The sequence below is a fragment of the Gracilinanus agilis genome, chromosome 1 (genome assembly GCF_016433145.1).
Source record: "Gracilinanus agilis isolate LMUSP501 chromosome 1, AgileGrace, whole genome shotgun sequence".
Classification (NCBI taxonomy): Eukaryota; Metazoa; Chordata; class Mammalia; order Didelphimorphia; family Didelphidae; genus Gracilinanus; species Gracilinanus agilis.
The window spans coordinates 548077803-548102078 of record NC_058130.1 but is presented as its reverse complement, the minus strand read 5'-3'; the positions used below and the strand labels follow the sequence as shown (position 1 = coordinate 548102078).

At 36.0% G+C, this 24276-nt stretch overlaps 1 protein-coding gene across 1 annotated transcript in view; it reads right to left on the bottom strand.

Annotated features, from left to right (window-relative positions):
* Positions 1-258: 258 nt before the first annotated feature.
* LOC123239477 (myosin regulatory light chain 12B) overlaps positions 259-24276 on the bottom strand; it is a 28165-nt gene continuing 4147 nt past the window's right edge. The window contains exons 2-4 of the mRNA XM_044666760.1: positions 19261-19459; positions 13660-13821; positions 259-2770 (exon numbers count right to left, since the gene is read on the bottom strand). Of these exons, the coding sequence (XP_044522695.1) occupies positions 2598-2770; positions 13660-13821; positions 19261-19444 (519 nt within the window). The 5' untranslated portion in view covers positions 19445-19459 and the 3' untranslated portion in view covers positions 259-2597. The remainder of the gene's footprint in view (positions 2771-13659; positions 13822-19260; positions 19460-24276) is intronic.

Below are 24276 nucleotides of genomic sequence, written 5' to 3'. Positions count from 1 at the left end.
GAATAAAATTTGTACCCTGGCCAGCTTTTATTCCAACTCTAGTACTCTGCAATACACTACTTTGTTTTTAAACACATGTAAACTTCTCTAACTACACACACATATTAGGCACTAGAATCAAAGAGCTCACGAAGGTGATCAATGGAAACAAAGCGGTGATTGCCCTGGGGGTTCAAAGGTACCAAGAGGCCTGTGTAATTATCACTTAAGGTTCAGGGACTAAAATGAGAAGGAGAAGTACTAAAGCACCACTCCTACTCTCATGCCAATAATATTTATTACACACCTTAGATGCACAAGATCCCATGGCAGGTAATGTACAGAATTTGATTTTAATCAATTTCCCCTCCTTCCACACATTACTTACAAGGGACAAGAAGAAAAAACACAGTAACAAAACATTACAAGATAGATCGCTGTGTTTTTAAATTTTTTAAATTAAATGTAAAATTTCACATTAACAGGTTTTGCTGAGTTTTTACATTTTGAGTTACTTAAAATTTTACGTCAAGTTCTAGAGAGGACAAGAATGAAGTTACAACTGTGGGAGGAAGGTGACAGGAGGAAGGTTAACAGGAAGGCAGTGTTTCCCCATTAAGATGGTTTTTTTTCTTCTTAAGTATTAATAGAATTAGAATGTGAAAGCATATGAGACCTTAGAAAATCATCTAGTCAGTTTCCTTGCCTGATAGATAAAGAAACTGAGGCCAAGATGCAAAATGACTTGCTTTAAGTCACACAGCCAGTAAGTGGCAGTCTGGATTCTAAGCATTTTAAGGAATGAAATCAATTCTGTATTGAACTATAAGTGGTTTGCCATTTAATAACAGTAAATTTGTGCAAAAATCTCCAACCAATCAACCCACTTGGTAATACTTATTCAACCTATCCTCAGTTATGAGGAAAAAACAGTATATACAAAAGTGATTTGTAAACAATGATACAATTGTAAGGCAATGTTAACAAAATGAAATTATGGCTTTAATTAAAAAAAAATAATAACATTCTTAGGAAGAAGATTGTAAAACACTAAGATATGCTATCAAAAGTCCCCATTATCATAACTCTCATATCCTTTGTGACTCCTTTCCTCTGAACAGATCTGACTTGTAGTTAAGATCACTCTACAACTTGAGAAGTGTTTGATATGTGCTCTTAAAAGTAGGCCTGTGTCATGGACACCGCATTTTGAAACTGTATACATTTCTCTACAAATTACTAAAGAATATATCAGAACTAATGATTATACTGATGATTATTGTCTACAATCTTATGCTATTGTCTGGAATCCCTCACCTCTTCCACTGGCTGAATCAAAGCATCTTCCTAAGTCTTATAATGGACTGCCCCAGACACAGGTCAGGTCTAAAAGCAGAATACATACAATATTATTACTGCCTGAGGCAATGGAAATGTGTGATGTCCTTTCCCTTGCATGAATACAATTACTTTAATAATATCTAATTTATCAGTTGCAGTTGTGTGTATCCATATAAACACAAATTATTTCTTTGAGAAAGCGGAGCAATACTGATTGCAGGTTCATAAGGAAATGTTAATAAGATTTAAATCATTATATCACAATGGTTACTTTGGTGTAAAAAATTCTGGTAATCAAGTTCTTTGGTCATGATTTTCCGGTTTTTTCCTTAAGTAGTAAGATTTCAATCTATACTTTTATCACCTTAGAGACCACTTAAAAGGCAACATACTTTTCCTGCCACAATCTGGCCAGTATCATTTCTAGTCACATGTGAGATAATCTGAAACGGTTTCTGCTCCCAGATATCTAGGAATAAACCAACAGGTACCACAAATAATGATCTATACATTCTTCACTTAAATTAGGATTGAGCATACTGGCCCTGAAAGAGTTCTCATTTCAATGGGTATGTATTTTGGTCATCTAGGGCTTGGGGGTAAAATGAGTGAGCCCTATGTATTTTCCTCCTGCACTGGGATTAAATTTAAATGATAAAATAATTTAAATAAATAAACATCTTCTGAAGAAAAATTTAATTATGTAATAATCTAAAATGCGAATTTAACTAAAAGCATGACAAAAGTCCAAGTAGGCATAACAGTTTTTACTTTACATTAATATTAAAAAGATATTTAAAGTCCAAATATACATTGTTCAATATTCACATAGGCAAACCAGCTTGACCACGTGATTTGAACCATGAAAAGTTGAAAATCTCTCAAAAATAATTCCAAAACACCCCACACATCTGTTTAACTTGCCATGTTTTACTTTGAGTTGACATAATCTTTATTTCAAAATAGCATTTATATTATAAAAATGTAAAAATCCAGCAAAACCAGAAATATTGAGATTCTTTTTTTTTCTGGGCTTTCACATTCATTGATTTTTTTTTTTTTTTAAATCTCAAACTCTTTTCAAAACAATTTGCAACATCATCCCCATTTCCAGTATGATTACACAAACACATATGGCAGAAGGGCCTGGAATAAATACATAAGGAAAAGCTGAGGCTGTGAAGCTAAGTGTATGCATCGGGTTCTATCAGGAAAAAAAGGAGTCTTGGAATGAAACATAAGCGAATCAAGAGTAACTGACAGATATGAGATTCCTTTCAGTCATCTTTGTCTTTTGCTCCATGTTTAAGAATACGTGTGAACTCTATATAATTGAAATTTCCCTTTTTGTCAATAGGCGCTTCTCTATACAGCTCATCTACTTCTTCATCTGTGAATCTGTCCCCCATTGTTGTCAGTAGCTCTCTCAGGTAATCTTCCTGAATGGTTCCTACAAGTAGAAGGAAAGATAGTGAGAGAGAAAATACTTTTCTTAAACTAGAGAACACTTCACAAAATATTTCCAGATAGCCACAGAATCACAAAGCTGGATCTAGAAGGGAATTTTACACTTAAAATAATTCTTTCAGTGACTTCTATTTTTTCACTAATATTTATCATTTACTGAAAACATACCATTTGGGTGATGATTAAATGGAATGGACAAAGGGATTTTCAAGAGTGTTTACTATAACAATGCTGAAAAATTTTTAACTACCTTACTCGGAGGAGAAATACAAACAACTGAGATCCCATTTTATTCCCATTAAGTTGTCAAAAATAACTTGTGACAAAACTCAAAGAAACAAGTACATGGAATTGCAAGAGCGGTATCAACTTTTTAGAGGACAATCTGACAGTATACAAAAGTCATAAAAATAATTACCCGAGATAGTTAACCTGTTAATCCCACCATTAGGATCATTCCTTAAAAAGAGTTATTATCAAGGACAGAAGGTATGTTTGTGAATACAAACACTTATATTACTTGTATTAAAAATGATAAAAATGAAGAATATAAGGAAAGTTGCAAAAGTCTATCTGAAGGAATGAGAAGAGAACAGAACCTACTGAACACTATGACTATATAAAAAAGAAAAGTGTTTGGAGAGAAGCAACTTGGTTTGGTGGATTGGGAGTCAAGAAGACTAGGGTTCAAATCACACCTCACTCACTGGCTGTGTGACTGAACACACTGATATCTCAGTTTAAACCTAACCTTATCATTTAGAAAGAAATATTGACATGAATAGAAAAAAGAAAGGGACATCTAAGAATTAAAAGCTTTAGAGAATATAAACATATAAATTGCTTTTTCTATATAATGTCTGGCACAAAGTAAGCACTTAAATACTTGTTATTTAACTTAAATACTTGTACAAATAGTTCTAAATATGTTTATTTTGCTTTTACTACTGTATAAAGTTAAGTGCATCTTCCCTAACTGCTTTAGAAGCGGAGGAATACAGCAGTGCTCTGTCAAATGTAATAGGGGATGTGTTGGGTTTAAAGAAATGCCTTTTTTCTTTTAAAATCTGTTATAAAGGAAGGATCACTGGGAACCTTCCTTTATATTTATTTGGAACTGAACGTAATGGTGGTTGCCCTTTGTACTTGAAGAGGACCAAAATGACAATACTGAGGGGTTATTATTCACTTGCCATAAACTGGATTTAAATGAGGCAGAGCTGCACAAAGTCTTCCAAAGTCATCCAAGTCCAGTAGTGTGTAAATAGAATTAGCTCGAGCCCATTAATAGTCAAAATTCTATTCAACCCAGGCGTGCTAATGATGTCACTCCCACCTCCCTTAGTGGGGAGGGGAGACGAGTTACCCACACGTGACAATGAGTAACAAATCATGAATAAGGGACTGCCCTTTGGGCAGTCCAAATCAATGTAGAAACTGCCATTTGTCCATTTGAATTAGAGGTGGACCACAGGAAGTGATGAAAGACGCCTATCTCTTTAAGTAAGTTAGTGAACTTCCTGTGGGGGCAGTTGCCCTCTCCAACTGGGAGCAGAAGCATCTCCTGAGACCACAGAACGCTTACACTCTGTATTGTCACGTGGGTAAGTTAGGCTGACTTCCTTGGCCTAGCTGGGCCTATTCTAAACTCTGCCTATCTGGCTGTTGGGCCTTGTGGCTTGCAGCTTCATTTATTAAGCTTATAACCTTCTTCTCTCTCCGTCCAGGCCTTTGGCCTGGACTAGCCTCTCTCCTTTTCTCTTTATTCCTACTTTTTACCTACCAGACTGTAAATAAACTCTTCAACTCGATGCTGACTTGGGTCTGATTTAATTACGGAATCAACCTAAATTGTTGATTCCTGGCGGCCACATATTTTAATATATATCTATAAATACCTAAATTTTCCTTCTTACAGTAGCCAGACAAACATGCAGACCACTGATGTTGGCTCATACAGTGGATGACCATGGCTCCTTCCAGGTCTAGCCAATACCTAGGTGCTCCACACAGCACCACCTTTTTCTACTGCCCTTCAAGGACACTGGAACTAATTGTTCTCATCCACCCCTTCTCTCCACTGGGGGAAGTCTTCACACATCTGGGGTAGATAACTTCAACCCTCCAACTCAATAGTGGGTTTGACGCTTATCAGTGACCTTCAACCTGGGCATTCCAATAACACTAAATGAAAGTTTTTCATTTTCACAGACTTGGAACAAAAGTACCTTTTTCATCAGGCAATAATGCTTCTCTTAATCTTGGTCACTGGCTAGTGAACAGTATATTTGTTTCAAATGTCATAATGAATTTGTAAAACTATTGTGTAAGTTGTGTAAAAAAATTTTTTTAAACTACTATACAAATAAGATTCTTAGTCTCACCTCTACTGCATTCTGGGCCATTTCAAAATGTTTTTTCCCCTTTAAAAATAACAGGCAACTAATTTTATCAATGGCCGTTAAATTTGGTTGACAAAAGAAATTGTGTTAGAATTACAAAATATGACAATAACTAACTTGTGACACATTTAAATACAAAAGGTCACCTTATAGTGAAAGAGAAAAGTTATCTGCCAGGTAGAGACACAGCAAAAATTGCTAAGTAAATTGCTATGGTAAGGAATATAGGCTACCACAGTCATAACAATAACAAAAAAGTCCAAAAGGGGAAAAAATGTATTGTTCAATTTATGAAATCAACATTTTTTTTGTCTATGAAAAATAAACTGTTAAAAATCTTTGTTAAACTAAAAACAAAACATGCAAAGAACCAGGAAACTGAAAATCAATCATTCAAGTAAGGCTGTTCAGGAAGATGGAAGAATTGAATAATACCTCAAAACTAGAGAACAGTTGAGGGAAAAAAAGGGGGGGAATGTCTGCTTTTGGAAGTACAGTTTTTCTGTTCCAATGGAAAGAGCCAAAAGAATTAAGCTCAATGATACAAATCCTAGGGATTTGTTTAGCATTATAAAGGAGTTGTTAGATTAGGAGATAAAATCATAAGTGGAATGTTAATATTCTTGTTCAAGAAAATAATAGTATTAACAAACTGTACTCAACAAAATCTCTACTCTTAAAAATTCCTACCTGCTCAAGAGACTCAGCTATCTCATTTAGTTAGAGTTGCATTTGTCACCTCCCCTTAACTTCACCTAGAAATTTAACCGTGATCTATACTCAATACTTTTACATTCTCTCATACCTAGACCTCTATTTATCTGCTCTTAACTCCTTGTAATCTGGCTTTTGGCTCCACTACTCTAAAGAAACTATTTTCTCAAAAGTCACCAGTGACTTCCTAATTGGAAAATCTAATAAGCCTTTTTTTTAGTCCTCATACTCCTTTACCTCTACAACTCAGTGACCTGTATTGAGTGCTAGGAAAAATTAGATATTTATAGAAAGTTGGGGCAACTAGGTAGTACAGTGGATGGAGTAGCAAGCCTGGAGAGAGAAGGGACTGGCTTCAAATCTGGTCTTGGACATTTCTTAGCTATGTAACCCTGGCAAGTTGCTTAACCCGATTTGCCTAGCTCTTACCATTCTTCTACCTTGGAAATGATACTTACTATTGATTCTAAGACAGAAGTAAGGGTTTTAAAAGTTTTAAAAAGAAATGTTTGAGCTGTACATGAAAGGAAGGTCTAAGAGTCAGAGGAAAGGAAGAAATGAATTTCATGCATAAGGAACAGGTAGAGCAAAGGTAGAGATAATGTCAGTAGTGTTGGGAAAGGTACCAATGTATAGTATACTTGTATACTAAAATATAATGAATTTGAAAGACAGGTTGTAAGCAAGTTAAGAACGGACTAAAAGCTGAAACGATTTTATTTTAACCTAGAGACAAAAAGGAACCCCAGGAGTATACTAAATGGGAGAACAAATTGTCAGATATACTTTTAAAGAAAATCTTTTTGGTGGTTGGGTGGAAGATGGACTAGAGTGGGGAGAGATTTGAAGCAATTCCACTTTCACTACATCTCACATCTATTTTCTTTCCTTTTTCACTGCCACCCCCCTCCCTTCTTTTTTTTTTTTTTTTAAACCCTTACCTTCCATCTTGGAATCAATACCCTGTATTGGTTCCAAGGCAGAAGAGTGGTAAGGGCTAGGAAATGGGGGTCAAGACTTTGCCCAGGGTCACACAGCTAGGAAGAGTCTGAGGCTAGATTTGAACCTAGGACCTCCTGTCTCTAGAACTGGTTCTCAATCCACTGAGCCACCCAGCTGCAGCCCACCACCACCACCAATTCTCATTACTACCAGCCCATCAAATCTACCCACTTCTCTTTCTAGGTCTAAGGGTTGTTTAATAGTTTAATAACTTTTGGAATATAGTTCCAAAATGCTTCTTAGAATGTCTTAGCTCAAAAGCCTTCAGTGGCTCCCCAATAATTACCAATTAAATGTCAAATTCCTTTGTCTAGCAATCAAAGCCTTCCACTATTTTTCTCTTATAAGAGAATATAAGCTCTCTGAAATCAAGACATGCCAATTTCATTTTTTTTTTATCCCCAACACAAAGCAAGTGCACAGAGAAGATAATAAATGTTTGCTGAATGATTTCTAGTCTTACTCCATATTATTCTCTTTCGTGATCTTTACACACCATCCAAATAGGGCTCTGCCCTGGAATAAACACCATTCCACTCCCAGCTCTTTTTTCACATTGCTCCAAATGCTTGGAATGTCTGTCTTTATCAAGTGAATTAGTACCTATTCTTAAAAGCCTACCTCAAATTCCATTAATTCCAAAAAAATTCTCCAATTTCTTCAGTCAATAATGACTTCTCTCAGGGCCCAAAGAGCTCTTTGCAATTCTTTAATGCATTTATGATGTAATAAATACTGCATATTATACTATGTATCCAATTTCCTTACTAGACTATAAGCTCCAAGAGGGCAGGGATTATGTCTTATCTGAGCTTAGTACAGTGCTTTGCACACAGTATAACTCTTAGGCATCAGGAGAGATCAAGGCCTAGCATATTGCATTTCTGCCTCCACCCAGCCAAAGAAGAGGTCACTCTGAAACACATATCCAGGCAGAGATGGTGGGCATTACAATTCATGTACATATACAGATGTTGGAGCTATGAATTGGGCCAGTCGTTTTGGAAAGCATTTATTGGAACCTCACTCTCCAAACTGCTAAACTATATATCCTTTGACTCAGCAATGCCATTACTAAGCCTACATCAGAGATCAAAGAGAAAGGACTCATATATACAAAAATTTTTATAGCAGCTTTTTAGGAGAGTAAATAAGAAATGTAAACTAAGAGAGTACCCATCAATTTGGGAATGGCCAAACAAATCATGGTATATGAATAATGGAAAATTACTATGCATATACAGAAAGGATGAGACAGTTTCAATGAAATTTGGGAAGACTAATAACAATGTTGAAGTGAACAGAATAATTTATACAGGGCAATAGCATCATAAAAAACAAACAACTCTGAAAGCCTTAAGAATTTTGATCAACACAAAGACCAAATGATTACAGAGGTCCAATGAGGCATTTATTCTTCTCTTGATAAAGGAGTAATGGACTCAGGATGCAACAGGACATAATTGTTATACATGGCCAATTACAGAATTTCTTTTGCTTGAGTATGGAACCTCCCCTCTTCAGTGATCCTATCTCCTTTCATTTTTTCCAGAAAAAAAAAAATCACCACTGCCCTTCTCTAATCTTCAACTCCACCCAATTTTCCTATTGTCTTTAATCATGCCCAAGTCTTTTCCATACTTAAAAAGCTTTCACTAGATCCTATCATCCTATATCTCCTCCCCTTCTCAGCCAGACTCCTAGGGAAAAAAAATTATCTACATTAGCTAACTCACTCTACTACCTCTCCTCTCCCTCTTTTTAAAATTCTACAATTCTGACTTGATACAACTTAAACTGCTCTCTCCAAAGTTACCAACAATTTCTTAAATCTAGAATCTGATGATCTTTCCTGAGCCATACTTCTTGACCTATCTGCTGAATCTCACACCGATGAACACTATTTCCCATCTGGTTATATTCAGCACCATGTACCTCATGCCCCTCTGCCACCTACCTCCTCAATAAACTCCAGGGGCTTCCTATTGCCACTGGGATAAAAATAAAAATCTTGTTTGGTACTTTAAGCTCTTAATCTTTTTTACATGTCCAGTCTTGTTATCCTTCACTACCCTTCATTCACTTTACAATCCAATCATAAAGATTTTCTTGCTGTTCCTCAAATACAACATTGCATTTCCTGCCTCCATCCATGCTTTTTCATTGGCTCTTCCCCATGACTGCATTTTTCTTCCTCCTCATATAAGCCTTCTGGTTTCCCTTAAAACTCAATTAAAGGGGCAGCTGGGTAGCTCAGTGGAGTGAGAGTCAGGCCTAGAGATGGAAGGTCCTAGGTTCAAACCCGGCCTCAGCCACTTCCCAGCTGTGTGACCCTGGGCAAGTCACTTGACCCCCATTGCCCACCCTTACCAATCTTCCACCTATGAGACAATACACTGAAGTACAAGGATTTAAAAAAAAAAAACAAAAAACTCAATTAAAGTCTCACATTCTACAGGTGGCCTTTTCCAGTCCCCCCACTGTTAATGTCTTCTCTTTGAGACTGTCTTCTAATTAATTTATACTTAACTTGTACATACTATAAAAAATAAAATTATGGTTGGACTGAATATTTAAGAGTGTGGTCACCAGGAATTAATTACTTAATTCCAAATGATTTTTAAAGCAATTTATTTATAAAATAGATGGAAAGAGTGAAAGTAGAGATATGAGAAAGAGGGCAGAGTAAGAAATCTAGCTTAATGAGCTAGACTATGTGCTCAAGCCCTGGCTTTACTCTAGCAGGGCTCTAGAAGCCCCAGTCAGAGGGCCTAAGGGTCAATAAACAAAGGTTTTAGCCATGAGACCTCCTCCCAGATGAGGGGCCTCTCCAGAGGCTAGTACCAGGAAAACCAGGGAAGAGAGTCAGTCTTTAAAAAAAAAAAAAAAAATTTTTTTTTTTTTTAAACCCTTACCTTCCATCTTGCAGTCAATACTGTGTATTGGCTCCAAGGCAAAAGAGTAGTATGGGCTAGGCAATGGGGGTTAAGTGACTTGCCCAGGATCACACAGCTGGGAAGTGTCTGAGGCCAGATTTGAATCTAGTACTTCCCATCTCTAGGCCTATCTCTCAATCCACTGAGCCACTTAGCTGCCCCTGGGGAGTCAGTCTTTTTCACTCACCCACTTGATAGTTCTAAGGGAAAGCAGCCCTCAGTCCTCAGCCAGAGTTCCTCCAGGGTCCAGTTCAAGGTGAAAGAGACCTCCCAGGAACTTCTGGCCACTTTTAAAGACCATTCCTTTCATCACTTCCTGTGCCTTCCTCCCACTTTACGTGTACCAATTACAGCTAAAGCTTGGGTTAGGACTGCCCAAGGGGCAGTCAGTCAATTCTGATTCATCACCCACTTTAGTACATGTGAGTCTCAGACCTCCCCATACTTAAGGATAAGTGAGGTATGTACACTTTTGGTGATTAAATCTAAAAATGTGCAGGGTAGAGTTAATCCCATCTTCACAGTACTTAATTATTTACATGCTTCCTCCATTAAAATGCAAGCTCAGGGGCAGGTAATATTTTACCTTTCATTTTATCCTTAGCACTTACCAAAGTGTCCAGCTCATATTAACCGTGTTTAATAAAATGCCTGATTACTGCTGACTGACTGGTTCCCAACACTCTGTCCTGGGGCCTCCTCTCTTTAATTCATACTCTCATTCTTAGTGATCTCATTAGTTACCAAGAATTTAATTATTATCTTTATATAAATGATTCACAGAATTATATATATTCAACCATGAACTCCAGTTCTTCATCATCAACTGCCTATTAGACATTTCAAATTGGAGGCCCCATAGGCATCTTAAAGGTATTCAAAAAAGAACTTCATTTTCCCTTCAAACCCACTTCTGAACTTCTTTCTTTTTGTGAAGGATACTAACCATCCCTTAGTCACTTGGGTTTCACAACCTTTGTGCTAACCTCAACTCCTCACTCTCAATCACTTCATATCATTCCCTTTTTGCCATTTATAAGAATGCACCTTAATTCAGGCCTTATTCACCTGGCACTTGGACTTCTGCAATGACCTCCTGATTGGTATCCCTGCTTCAATTGTCTCCCCTCTCCAATCCATCTTCTACAGAGCTACCAAAGTGATACTCCTAAAACAAAAGTCTAACTTCTCTGCTTCATAAACTCCAGTTTAAATTCAAATACAAAATCTTCTTTTTTTTTCTTTGAGTTGCAATAATACTAGACTATAAAATAAATTCTTTAATTTTTCAAGTGTTTTGGGAAACAAATTTATATACTTAACCCAGCCTTGAAGATGAACACAAAATTTACGAGTCTACAATGCTGCCTACAATTATTTGAGCACCAACTCTGTGCTTAGCATTATACTAGGTGCCATAGGAGTATACCAGATGTGGAGATGTGAGTATGTTTTCAAGGACCTCAATATCTGTAGCATCCAGATAGCAAAATAAATAAAATCAACCTTGTTTATTACTGGCCTGACAGAAATAATTACTGGTCCCAGGCACACATCCATCTATAAAGCTGATTTAAGCCCATTTTAAGCAATTGTCTTAGCTCCTACCTCTGGGGAAAAAAGGAAAAAGAAAAAAAAAGAAAAATACCTTTCAATAGAAATATTTGCCACACAGAAATTTAGGATGAAAATTTTCCAAGTAAGGGCTTCTCTTGTGCCTATCTGAAGATGTCAAAATGTTTAAAAGAAATTTCAGCACAAGTTTTTCTGTTTACCTATTTTCAATTTTACTTTTCCAAGTACAAGCAAGGTAAACAAGAAAGCATTACTTTTATATTACTTCTTTTTTTCTGAACAGAAATGTTTCATCTTGAAGAGTCGCCAAAATTATTGATGGAAATATAGTTTTAAAATCATGTTCAATCATTCATTATTATTTTTGATGAAGTCAAAATAAAAGCAATTAATATGAAAATACTTATTCCAAACATCTGAGTTTAAATTTTTTTAAAAAGCATGGATTTTAAGTTGTTTTTTTCTTTTTTAAAGAATGCTTATCCATCCATCCTACAACTCAAGTCCATTGTAGTACTATTTTTATTTAAAAAAATGAGGGAAAAATTCTTTCAGTTCAACTTAGTAAAAAGTGATTATCTAGAAACTAGTCAACATTATCAAGATGTCTGTTTTAAAAAACCTTCAGGCTACTAAAGCATTCTAAGGCACAGTGTTTTAGAAGAAGTATCTTCTTCCACTGGCATTGCTTATATGTGTAACTGAATTCAAAGTGAATCATTATTGGTGCTCCCATCTGTGGAATTTGTGCCAGGAGATTCAAACATAGGCTCCAAGAGCTGCATGAAATTCAATGAGACACTGCACAAGCTGCTGGAATTTGGGTCTTTCCTCAGGGTCTAGAGCCCAGCAACAGGCCATTACAGCAAATCTTCTAGGCCGAACCCTCCTCCAGTTCATCAGGGCAATTGTTTGGCTGGATCACAGAATACATGAGGAGAAGGAAAGTAGTTTAAGGCTGGAAAGGTAGTTTGGGGCTATGTTGCAAAGGGTTTAAATGCCTAACAAAGGAGTTTGTATTTGATCCTAGAAATGACAGAGTCATTAGACTAAGAAGAGGACTAAAATAGTGAGGCCTATACATAAGGAGTATCACTTTGGCAGCTATGTGGATAATGGATGGGAAAGAGACAAGAAACAGAGATGAATTAGGAGGCTATTGCAAAAGTCCAGGTACGAGGTAAAGAAAGTCTGCAGGAGGGTGGTCTCTGAATAAGAAGCTGAATGTGAGAGATGTCTAAGAAGTAGAAATTATAAGATCTGGTGACTGACTATATAGATGGGATATGGGTAACTTGTGGAGTTAGGGTGGTTGTAAGGTTGTAAACTTAAATGTTTAAAAAGATAGTGATGTCCTCTACTGACATAAGGAATTTAAGAAAAAGGGACAGATTTGAGAAGAAAGATTAAGAATTTTGGTTTTGGATACATTTGAGATGCCTATGGGACATCTAGTTTGAAAAGTCCCATAAATGGCTAGTGATGAGTGACTGGAGCTCAGGGGAGAGTAGATATACAGGTTAAAAGTCAGTGCAGGGGGCAGCTGGGTAGCTCAGTGGATTGAGAGATAGGCCTAGAGATGGGAGGTCCTAGGTTCAAATCCGGCCTCAGACACTTCCTAGCTGTGTGACCCTGGGCAAGTCACTTGACCCCCATTGCCTACCCTTACCACTCTTCTGCCTTGGAACCAATACACAGTATTGACTCCAAGACAGAAGGTAAGGGTTTTAAAAAAAAAAAAAGTCAGTGCAGTTTTAAGCTATTAATGCTTAACACATCCAATATAATTCTGTGAGTCATTTGCATAGGGAAGACAATTAAACCTAGGAGAGTTAATGAAGTCAACAAGAGGTAGAATTAGATATTGGAAGAAACCAAAGTCATCAGTCTAGATAAACTCAGAAGTTCATTACTAGTCTGGCTTCAGAGTAATAATTTTTGGGGCACCATTAACTCTCAAAGATTATCTACTAAATTAAAAGAGATCACACTCTTTGTTGATGTAAGGTATACCTATAACCACTAGCAGATAATAGATACTGGATATGAACATATAGTTAAATGCCCTTTCTGACAAGTTCTATCAACTATTTGAAAAGGCTAGTTCTATAACCAGAATCTTCAATTTTATTGTGGTTGAATTCCCAAATATCTTTACATTTACATAATTAGCCAAACACCTCTTTAATTTTTCAGCTAATCTGAAAACAATTACATGATACTATTTCATAATTAGCACCCACCTGTTGCTTCTTCATCAAAGCAAGCAAAAGCATTTCGAATCACATCTTCTGGATCTGTTCCATTTAACTTCTCACCAAACATTGTAAGAAACATGGTGAAATTTATTGGACCTGGAGCCTCATTCATCATAGCATCTAGGTATGCATCAGTTGGATTCTTTCCTAAAAGAATTCACATGAAAAAATGGTAACTGTGATGCAGTTATTTTTAATAAATAATAATGATTACTATATGCCATTTGCATCACAATATTACACATTAAAGCTTAGAATGTAGATTAAACCAAAATTTACCTAGAGAAAAAACAAGAGTAACCACCAACATGAGAGCATGTTTAAATCTAGAATTGTTATATACCATTTGCAGATGGGCGGCAAAATAGTTGGAAAAACACTGGTTTGAGAATCAGAAAATCTGAGTTTCAGTTCCAGCTCTGTCACTGATTGACCACAGAAAGTCACAAACCTCTGTACCTCGATTCTTTCATCCCTAAGTTGGGGATATTATTACTAGTACAACCTCCCCCATAAAGTTGTGATCAAGTGAGAAAAATATATTTAAGAGCTTATTATTATTATATTTTCACAAAATATCATATGCATTATTATTAATTTTATATGGTTAGTCTCCATCTTGTAAATGGGTTGTTTTCAAACAACTGTTGGAAAACACATTTTCTTAGATAAAAAAAGAATATTAAAAATATTGCTTAGATTCTCAGTTTAGCTCATAAAAGGGTCTACATTTACAATAGTATTTTTGTTTCTCATTATTTCTATGGGAAAATGCATTCTGAGTTCTAACTGGGAAAACATCTATTCAAACGACCTGGTCTTGAGGAAACTTTCCTGCTCTAGCCCTGGAAGTAAAAAGAGACTCCTGTCTCCTACAGAAGCTGACACTTGAAATATAAGTTTCTTGATACTTCTATAGAAGTAGTGCTAGGATAAAAGGATTCAGTGCTAATAATGTTCAAAACCTGAGGACTCATTTTGCAATTAGAGGGTCACCAGTAATCTTGGAGAAAGCAGTTTAGATAGAGTGGAGGGGAAGGAAGCCATTATCACAAGGGGTTAAGGATTAAATGGGTAGTATACAAGTTAAGGTTGTGTGTAGATAACTTTTTCTAGAAATTTGGCAGTGAAAAGAAGAAATATGGAAGAGTGGTAGATCTGGAAGGTTTGAGGGGTTGGTTTTTATTGGATGAGAAGACAAGTATTTTATGGAAGAGAAGTAGGCAGAGGAGAGGTAGAAATTGAAGAGATAAGGCAAAGAAGGGACAACTGATGAATGAATAATGTATTTTATTAAGTGCTTATTATAAGCAAAACACTGAACTAAGAGCAAGAGAAACAAATAGAAGAGATAGCTCACAAAGAACTCACACTCTAATTTCAAAAACAAATATAAAATGGTACCATGATCCTTAGCATGCCACAGCAAAATAAATAGGAATGTATATTTTAAAATGTCTTTTCCATTGATAAAATCATCAAAATAGCATTGACTCACTTGTAAGAGCCAAAACCTTTCTTTTCTGGATTTTCAATAAATGTAGCTGTAGCACCTGAGCTATATCTTTTCTATAAGAGTTGGATCCCAGAGTGAAACCTGGAAGACAGCATACATATGCTTTTCTAAAGGTTCTTGGTGAGGATCCTGGGCTTCCTAAATAAAGGTTGTAAGGATTGGGCTAGGAGCCAGGACTAGTGGTCTACTGGGTTTCACCACTTCCAGGTCTCTATGTGTCTCTTTTTAAAAATAAAACCTTTACCTTCTGTCTTAGAATCAATACTAAATATCAGTTCCAAGAAAAAAAACACAATACAAAAGAACCAACTGTTGGTACATGAAATAGTAATTTCTATTACATGTTGTCATAAATCCAATATGCCAAGAACATACAAATTTGATTTAGTTTAGAAGTATTCCCCAAATCTTAAAGAATTTACAACTAATTTCATGAGGCATACTCACCCATACTGTGGCTTCCACTTTGGAGTTATAGGATTAACCAAATGAGATTATATATATATAATAGTAACCTATAGACCATGAAAATGCTATAGAAATGTCAGCTATTATTTTTAAACCCTTTCCCTGCATCTTGGAATCAATAATATGTATTGGTTCTAAGGTAGAAGAGTGGCAAGGGCAAGGCAATGAGGGTTAAGTGACTTGCCCAGGGCCACAAAGCTAGGAATTATCTGAGGTCAGATTTGAACCCAGGATTTCCTGTCTCCAAGCATGGCTCTCAATCCATTGAGCCATCAGCTATCCCTATTCCTAGGTCTCTTGTGCCCAACTGTCCATTTAGGTGGCAGCTGATCAGCAGAAGCTATTAGACCTTTCTCCACAATGATTCATTTCCCCTTAATGATGGCTATAGAGGCTGGGCTAGAAGCAAGATTGGTTGTGGGAGAGGTAGGAAATAAGGATGGGGACAGGATTAATGTCAATCCAAGGCTCTTAGGTTCAGGGTTGTGTCCAATCTCTTTCAGAATCTGAGAACAGAAAACAATCAATGTGGTGATTTTATTTGCCTGGCTTGTATTGCCTCCTAGATATCCCCTCAGGTGCCAGCAAAGTTGGCTTATCTACCTACTCTTTGGGTGGCCAGTGGTTGGCATTTGGTGGGGATGATTGGCCACAGCTATCATTTAGATCAGTGTACTTTCAAACTTTTTAAATTGCATATCTCTATTAGAATAAAGTTTTAGAATAAACACTTCTAATTATAAATTATATATTAAAATATATTATTGATATGTTTATAAGCATACATGTATGTTATATTGTGCTATATAGTATTACTATGAAACTTATTTCCTCCAGTCTAAAACAAAAAATGAGAAGTATATTCCCACATATCACTACTGACTTAGGATGCAGAGCCCAACCTCCAAGTCATCCTTTGACTGGCCGATCATTTATTTCTTGGGTCATGCCAGTTCCATTATGGAAACCAATAATCTCTATGACTGGCCAAGGTGCTCAAACTAGGTATGGAAATAAATAAAATCAGAAAATGATTTTAAAGATTTAAATTTAAAAGTGCCATAAGTGTATGACATAATCTGAGTTACCTCAAAGATTTCCTGAGTCTGTCCTTGTTTTATCCTCCTTAAAAAATAAAGCAGGCATTCTTTGTCTTTTTCTTCTTCTTTTTTTTTTTTTTTTTAAAGAAATCAGCCTTGGGAATACAAATCTACCCTTTCATTCTCCTTAGCATCTCTTCTCTGAAGGGAGTCATCTAAAATACTATGTTTTCCAGGCATTTAGAATGTAAAAAATTATTACATTAAATTAGGACTAAAAGTATTATTATGTTTGTTTAAAAAAAAAACAACACAAAAATCCCTGATATACAATTTTAAGGCTCTTAAGAGATTAGTGTTAAGTTATTTATATGATCCCCTTGATGTCTGTCTGTATGTTTATTTTCTTTTGGAAAATTCATTGGACACAAAAAATACAGGTTAAGCTACATAGCCCAGAATAATACATCCTGGTTTAATGCTCTGCTTCAAGCTACAAAAACTATTCTCCCTCTGTCTTCTTGTCCTTCAGAAAATTAGATCCTCTCTGGCTTATTTTCCTGGTACAACCCCAGGGTTCTGACCTAAATAGCTTTTTCAGGCATTCCTAACTAATTGTTCTGTCTTTTCATCAGAATCTGCCTTGCTCACAATCCTAACCCCACCTCCCACAACAGCCAGATCTGCCACCTTAGTTGGGCTTAAACCTGCCCATATAATGAAACCAGTTTTGGCTTTGGCAGATGAGTTCCTTTAACTCTGAATCATATAGCCCTAAGATTAGTATCAAGTTTCAGTCTTGCTAATGAGTTCTCTTACCTGCTACTTAAATCTGTTGTCTAAATCTTGACCTTTTGCTGCCCAGTCTCTAACTAGGTACCTGAAAATGCCCTTTGATTTCCAGATCTTGATTTCTTACTTTTCTTAAGCTAGTAGAAGCAACCTTCTACTCTTTAAGACTTATTTGCATTCCTTCTATCTAGATCAGGGATTTCTGAATTTATTTTTAATTAAATTTTTTGATAACAGTATTTTAACATTTCCTCACGGCTGAAGAAATTGTGGTGTGATGGAATACTACTGTGCTGTAAGGAATAATGAACTGGAGGATTTCTATATGAACTGGAAGAACCTCCAGGAACTGATGCAGAGTGAAATGAGCAGAACCAAGAGAATACAGTACACAGAAAGTGAAACACTGTGGAAAAATACAATGTAATGGACTTTGCTAATACAAGACAATCCCAAGGGACTTATGAGAAAGAATGCTGTCCACATCAGAAGAACTGTGGGAGCAGAAACACAGAAGAAAAACAAAGGACTTATCATTTGTTTATATGGATATATGATTTAAGGTTTTGGTTTTAAAAGATTGCTCTATTGCAAAAATGAATAATATGGAAATAGGTATAAGTGACAACATTTGTATAACCCAGTGGAAGTGCTTATTGGATCCGGGAGAGGGGAGGGTAAGAAAATGAAATATGTAAACACAGAAAGACATCTTAAAAATTAAAAATATACATACATATTGTGTTAGTTAAAATCACCTGGGGTTCTATTTGGAAGGATTGAACCTCAATATAGTGTTTGACAAACTTCTGTGGACCTGTGGAGGTCCTTAAAACTACATTTCCCGTGGTCCAACGGGTTTCATGGGTTTCCTGTTTTGGATTACGTATTCAAGGTGAGGGACTGTTTTAAGTAGGGGGTAGTGACTTGGAACTTCCTCTTTAGCTACCTGAGTGCTCGGAGAGAGGAAAAGGTAAATGGCTGAGGTGATGTTGGAATAGGTTTCTTACAGGCGCGTGGTAAATTTATCTCTATCAGCATGGCTTTTATTAAAATACTATTCTCCCTTCTAATCTCGGCCCTCATCATTTTTAATCGTAACAATATATAACATTTCCTTTGTAATCCTATGTATTTTATGTATGTAAAAGCATTCTGAAGAGTCTAGAGACTCCATAAGACTGTAAAAGAGTTCTATGACAGAAAAAAGGTTAAGAACCTAAGACCTAGGTAAACTTCTTTTCTTGGCCTTTTCATATTTGCCTGGCCCTTTTGCTGCTAAAGTTCAAATACGAAATCATTCTTATTTCCCCACCTAGAAATATCTTTGCATTAGTCATAAGCCAGGTTCAACTTCTCAAATATAGCTCTTAGCTCCTAATCAATTAATTCAATCCTTTCCCCTATGAACTTAGGGGAATGTGCTTTGATTGCTTTTCCTTGTTCCAATACAATAGAAAGCATTAGATTTCTGAAATCTACTCCTGCCTCTGCTACTATCCATGTGACCTTGGGCAAGTTATTTTTTTCTGGATTCCATTTTATCTTTTAAATGAAGTTGGACTTAATGACTTCTAAAGTCTGTTCCAACTCAAAGATCCCATATTTCTTTGTTCTCTAGCCCTTCTTATTGTTCTGTTCTCAGGCTATCACAAATTGTAAGTATATATATTTAGTTTAGTCTTGTAATGTAGTCTTATATTCTTGTGATCCCCTATGATTCCCAAAATAACTTTTTACAGAATAAAAAAATGGGCCCATAAAACTTACCTAAGGAAGCAAGCATATCATGCAAATCTTCTTTGTCAATGAAACCATCTCTGTTCTGATCAATCATGTTAAAAGCCTCCTTGAATTCTTGAATCTGTGACTGGTCAAACATAGCAAATACATTGGAAGTTGCCCGTTGAGGACGCTTTTTTGTGGTCTTCGTCTTTGCCTTTTTGCTTGACATGTTGGCTAGTGGATTCTAGAATAGAAAGAGAAATGTAATAACTAAAGCAAAATCAGGAAAAGCTAATTAAAGAATTGCTATTTACATTGCGCAAAAGTATTTGCAAAATAAGTCATACCTGTTAAGAAGAAAATAAAGTAATTCCAAAGAAACACGTATACTTAAAAATAAGAGATGTTTTTAATTCTTTCTCCTTTTAACTTATGCTAGACAGAATTTTAAGAAGTATGAAATAATTTTAAGAAATATGGTAAAATTCTATTGTTATTATGAAGACAGGATTAACTCTACCCTGCCCCACTTACACTTGAGTGGGGCAGGTCTGTAACCCACATGTGTGAAAGTGGATGATGAATCAGAATCAACTGACTGCCCCCTGGACATTCCTAAGCAAAGTTTTAGCCTGTAATTGGTACATGTAAAATGAAAAGAAGGCACAGGAAATGACGAAGGAATGGTCTTTAAAAGTGGCGAACTTCCTGGGAGGTCTCTTTTGCCTTGAACTGGACCCTGGAGGCTCTGGCTGAGGACCTTGGACTGCTTTCTTTTTGAACTACCACATGGGTGAGTGAAAAAGACTGACTCCTTCCTGGATTTTCTAAAGAGACTATCCTCAGGAGAGGCCTTCCCTCTTGGGAGAGGCTTCATGACTGAAGCCCTTAGATGGGTCCTCGGCTTAAGGCTGAGGACTAATTAGCCCTGCCTGGGTTGAGCCAGGGGCAGGAGCAAAATACTTAGCATGTTAGGTTAGATATCTTGCCCTATCCTCTCTATTCCTATTTGTAAATAAACTACCATAATTTCAAATGAAAGGCTCAAGTCAGAATGACTTTTAAGTACTTAATAACTGGCAACCCTACTCTCTTAAATAATTTGGTCCAACCATAATTTTACCCTTTACATTACAATGTATACTTGATAATATTAGAGGTCATATCCTAGAGGTAACATGTTCTATGTACCTAAGAAGATCTATGACCTTTTGAAGTTCCCTATTACTATCAAAGATACTACCATGATTCTATGCTAACAATCTTAGTGTCACATCTTTTTATTTCTACCTTTGCAGTGTTGCTCATTTTTCTTCCCTTCTTTCTACTCATACAGCCACAACCTTAGTTCATGTCCTCATCACCTCTTATTTGGACTATTGTGGAATGTCTTTTAACTGGTTTCCCTGTCTCAAGACTCTTCAATCCAATCTATCCTCCAAATAGCTGCCAAGGTGATTTTTCTTAAGTATAGGACTATGTCATTCCTTTAGCGAGCTTTAGCAAGGTTTCCTGTTGCCTAATGCTCTGGCATTTTCAGGTCTTTATAACCTGGGTCCTTCCTATATTCCATCTTACTCTCCCTCCTATCTTGCACACTATGATCCAGCTAAACCATCCTACTTCTTAATTCCTCCATTCCTCTTTTCCATGCCTTTGTACTGGCTGTCCCTCATGGCTGAATTGCTTTTCTCCTTCACTTCTACCTTAAAGATTCTGTTCAAAACTTACCTTTTGTGGGTCCTTTCCTGGTTTCCCCAGATGCTAATGACTCCTATTTTAAATTACCTTTCTATCTACTCTGTATATATATACATATATATATATATATATATATAATTAATTAATTATCCACATGTTGTTTCCCCAGTAAGAATGCATGCTCATTGAGGGCAGGGACTATTTTTTTTTTTTTAACTTTCTTTGTATCTCTAGCACTTGGTACAGTGCTATTACATAGTAAATGCTTAATAAATGCTTTTAGCTGTCATGGGACAAGCTATTTCTCTTCTTTGGGTCTGACTCCTCATCTGTGAAACAAAGAGGCCTAATTATACATCCAGGACAGAGACCTGCCTCATTTAAACTATGCTTCTCTTTGCTCCTTTACCAAATGGCTAGCATTCACAGCAGTAATATTCTTCAGGCCTCATCCAGCTCTAAAATCTTCTATGAAAATTTGATATATTGTAACTTAATTTAAAAAAACATTCTGTAAACAAAGGTTTTCCATTCTACATTTTCTTAAGGATAACAATGTTGTGGAATAATAACAATGTCACATCAGTTTTTTTATTGCATGTATTTACTGCAGCTGAGATGGAGTAAGAATGACAGCCTGGCACAGTGGATAAAGACCCTGCCTCAAAACCAGGAAGACCTAGATTCAAGTCCTGCCTCTGACACAAACTGGCTATACTAACCCCTAGGTAATTCATTAAATTTTTCAGTAATCCAGCAAGGGACAACTATGTGGCAAAGTGGATAGAGAGTACTGAGTCTTAAGTCAAGAAGACTCTTCATCCCAAGTTCAAATCTGGCTCAGAAATTTACTAGCTGTGTGACCCTGGACAAGTCACTTAACTGTCTGTTTCTTCATTTGTAAAATGAACTAGAGAAGGAAATGACAAACTATTTCAGTATCTTTGTCAAGAAAACCTCAAATGGGGTCATGAAGAGTCACACATGACTGAAAATGACCGAACAACAAAAATACCAAGCCTCTAAGACTAAGTAGCAATGAAGATGCTGATCTGTATTGCTTAGAGGGGTTTCTTCCTCTAGGAATTCTCAACAACAATGAAATGAAATGACAGTTCCAGTTCTATTCCTACAATTGAATCTCACTTTATTTCCCCAAATCTAAGATGATTAAGCAGAGAAAAAAATTGCTAAGTTTCTTTTAATGAGGGCAAAACCACCCCAAATTACCACCTTGAAAAATTTAGAAATACAGTAAAGAATCATTTATATTGAATATTATTAAATTAAAATGTATTATTTTTTAAACAAGAAAAGGAAGTGGGCTAATAAGAAGAATAACAGATGGGTAGTTCAAAAGTTAGGCACTGGTCACAAAGATTGAGAAGGAAGGCTTCTAATTCACTGGGTTTCTTTCTTGGCTCTGCCACTATCCAAGTGACTTCCAACAAGTCATTTAATTTTTTTCTGAATTCCATTTCACCATCTTTAAAATGAGCAAGTTGGACTCAAAGATCCTCTAGTTCTATGTTCTCTAGCATCTCTCATTATTGTTCTCATAGGTTCTCACAAATTGGCAATGAATCAAGGAGCATTTTTATGATCCCCCAGATTCACGTATTGGGTAGGTACCCTATAATTATGGGAGTACATACCCAAGAACTGTATAGGATCAGAAGGTAAAGAGAATTTTCAATTTGTTACTAGGATTAGGAATGCTGATGAGATCAAAGACCCACTGAAATAATGAAGCATACTTTTAAAAGTGCATATAGAGGAGAACCAAGAAAAGTTCATTACTAAGTCTTTTGACAATGCATTTATTGTTTTAAAGGGCAAAAACAGATAATGTGGTCAATCTCTTTATTTCCTTAAAGAAAAAACCAAGATAAAGAACACTGTCCCACTCCATCTAATTTATTAAACATTAAAAAATGTCAGGTTAAATAAAAATTTGCTAAGTTTTACAGAAAAATTATCAGGAAATTTATGTTATTAGCTGAAAGGTTGGAGAGTATTCTGCAAAAGACCAGAGAAAATTTGAGAAAAGTATTTTCCAACTAGATATAAAGAGAATAAGAAAATCAGGCTGAATGGTCATTTAATTCATCCTAAAGATCCTTTAATTTAGAAGTTTTATCTGGAGCCAAGCCAGACTTATATAAGAAGCAAATCCAACCGCCTCTTAACTTCCTCTATTTTATTCCTGCTTTGCCACTAGTCCTATACCTTTGTCCAGATACTTTTCCCAGATCCTTTGAATTTTAAGAAGAAAAAAAGCTACCAATAAAATGGAATGCTAATATCAAAGTAACTGAATACTACTTAATTCAGGGTGAAAGTAGCCAAAGATATTTCAAATAATGTACAAAGGCCAGGTGCAGAAGAGGAATCATATGATATGATCTACTATTTAGTCAGGTTGCCACATTTTTTGCTAGTCTTAACCATGAATTCTAGACCTAGTCTAATATTTTCAAAAAAAGTATGGCAGTTTGAAACATTTAAAAAAGTGGAATGCTATAGCAAGAGTGTATTAATGTTTTTATTGGTCACAGATTTACATAATTCAGTTGCTCTATATTCATGTAGATCTACTCCAGAGACAATCTAATCTTTTATAATCAAGAATTGTCAAGTATTAGATTATGAGATGACTCTAACTTGTCTGACTGTATGATCCCCCAGAAAGGTGACCACAGAATAAACTCGGCCAATAGTTCTTTGTCCTAATATTCTCTTGGTAGGGGTTCCCTAAGTCAGGCCCTTCAAACATATGGCAAAAGCAATTCTGATGTTTTCATACAAAGCAATCACCTAGATTAAGACTATTGGTTGAACATCCAATGCACCTAGATTCTTAAATCAGTGGAATTACCTGTGCTTTATTAACACTAATGGGTAGGTAAAACTAGAAATAAGATACTTTGTTTCCTTGTCAAGTTAACTGGTTTAAAGTGGAAAGCAATTTTGCCCTTATAACCTAGAAATCTCAGAGTCATTTTTAATTCCTTCCATTCTGATCACTTTCTACAATTTTTTATCTCTTCCTATAGTTTATTTATTACTTCAAAATATGTCTTAAATTTACTATATACCACCGTTTTCTTCCTTCTACCTGACTGCTATGAATGATTCTCTCTCCTTTGCTGGTTCTCCTCATCTTCGATAAATAGATTTCCCCCAAAGGAAGATTCATTCTTATCCCAAGTTTTTCTAAAACTGTGCTAGCTTGGTGTTCTTACTGACCATTCCTCCTCAAATCTCCTTTGTTGAATCACCTATGTACTGACATCTATAAGAAAGTGTTCTACCAGGATATGTCTTAAGGCCCTTTCTGTTTCTACTCTCCCTATTGAT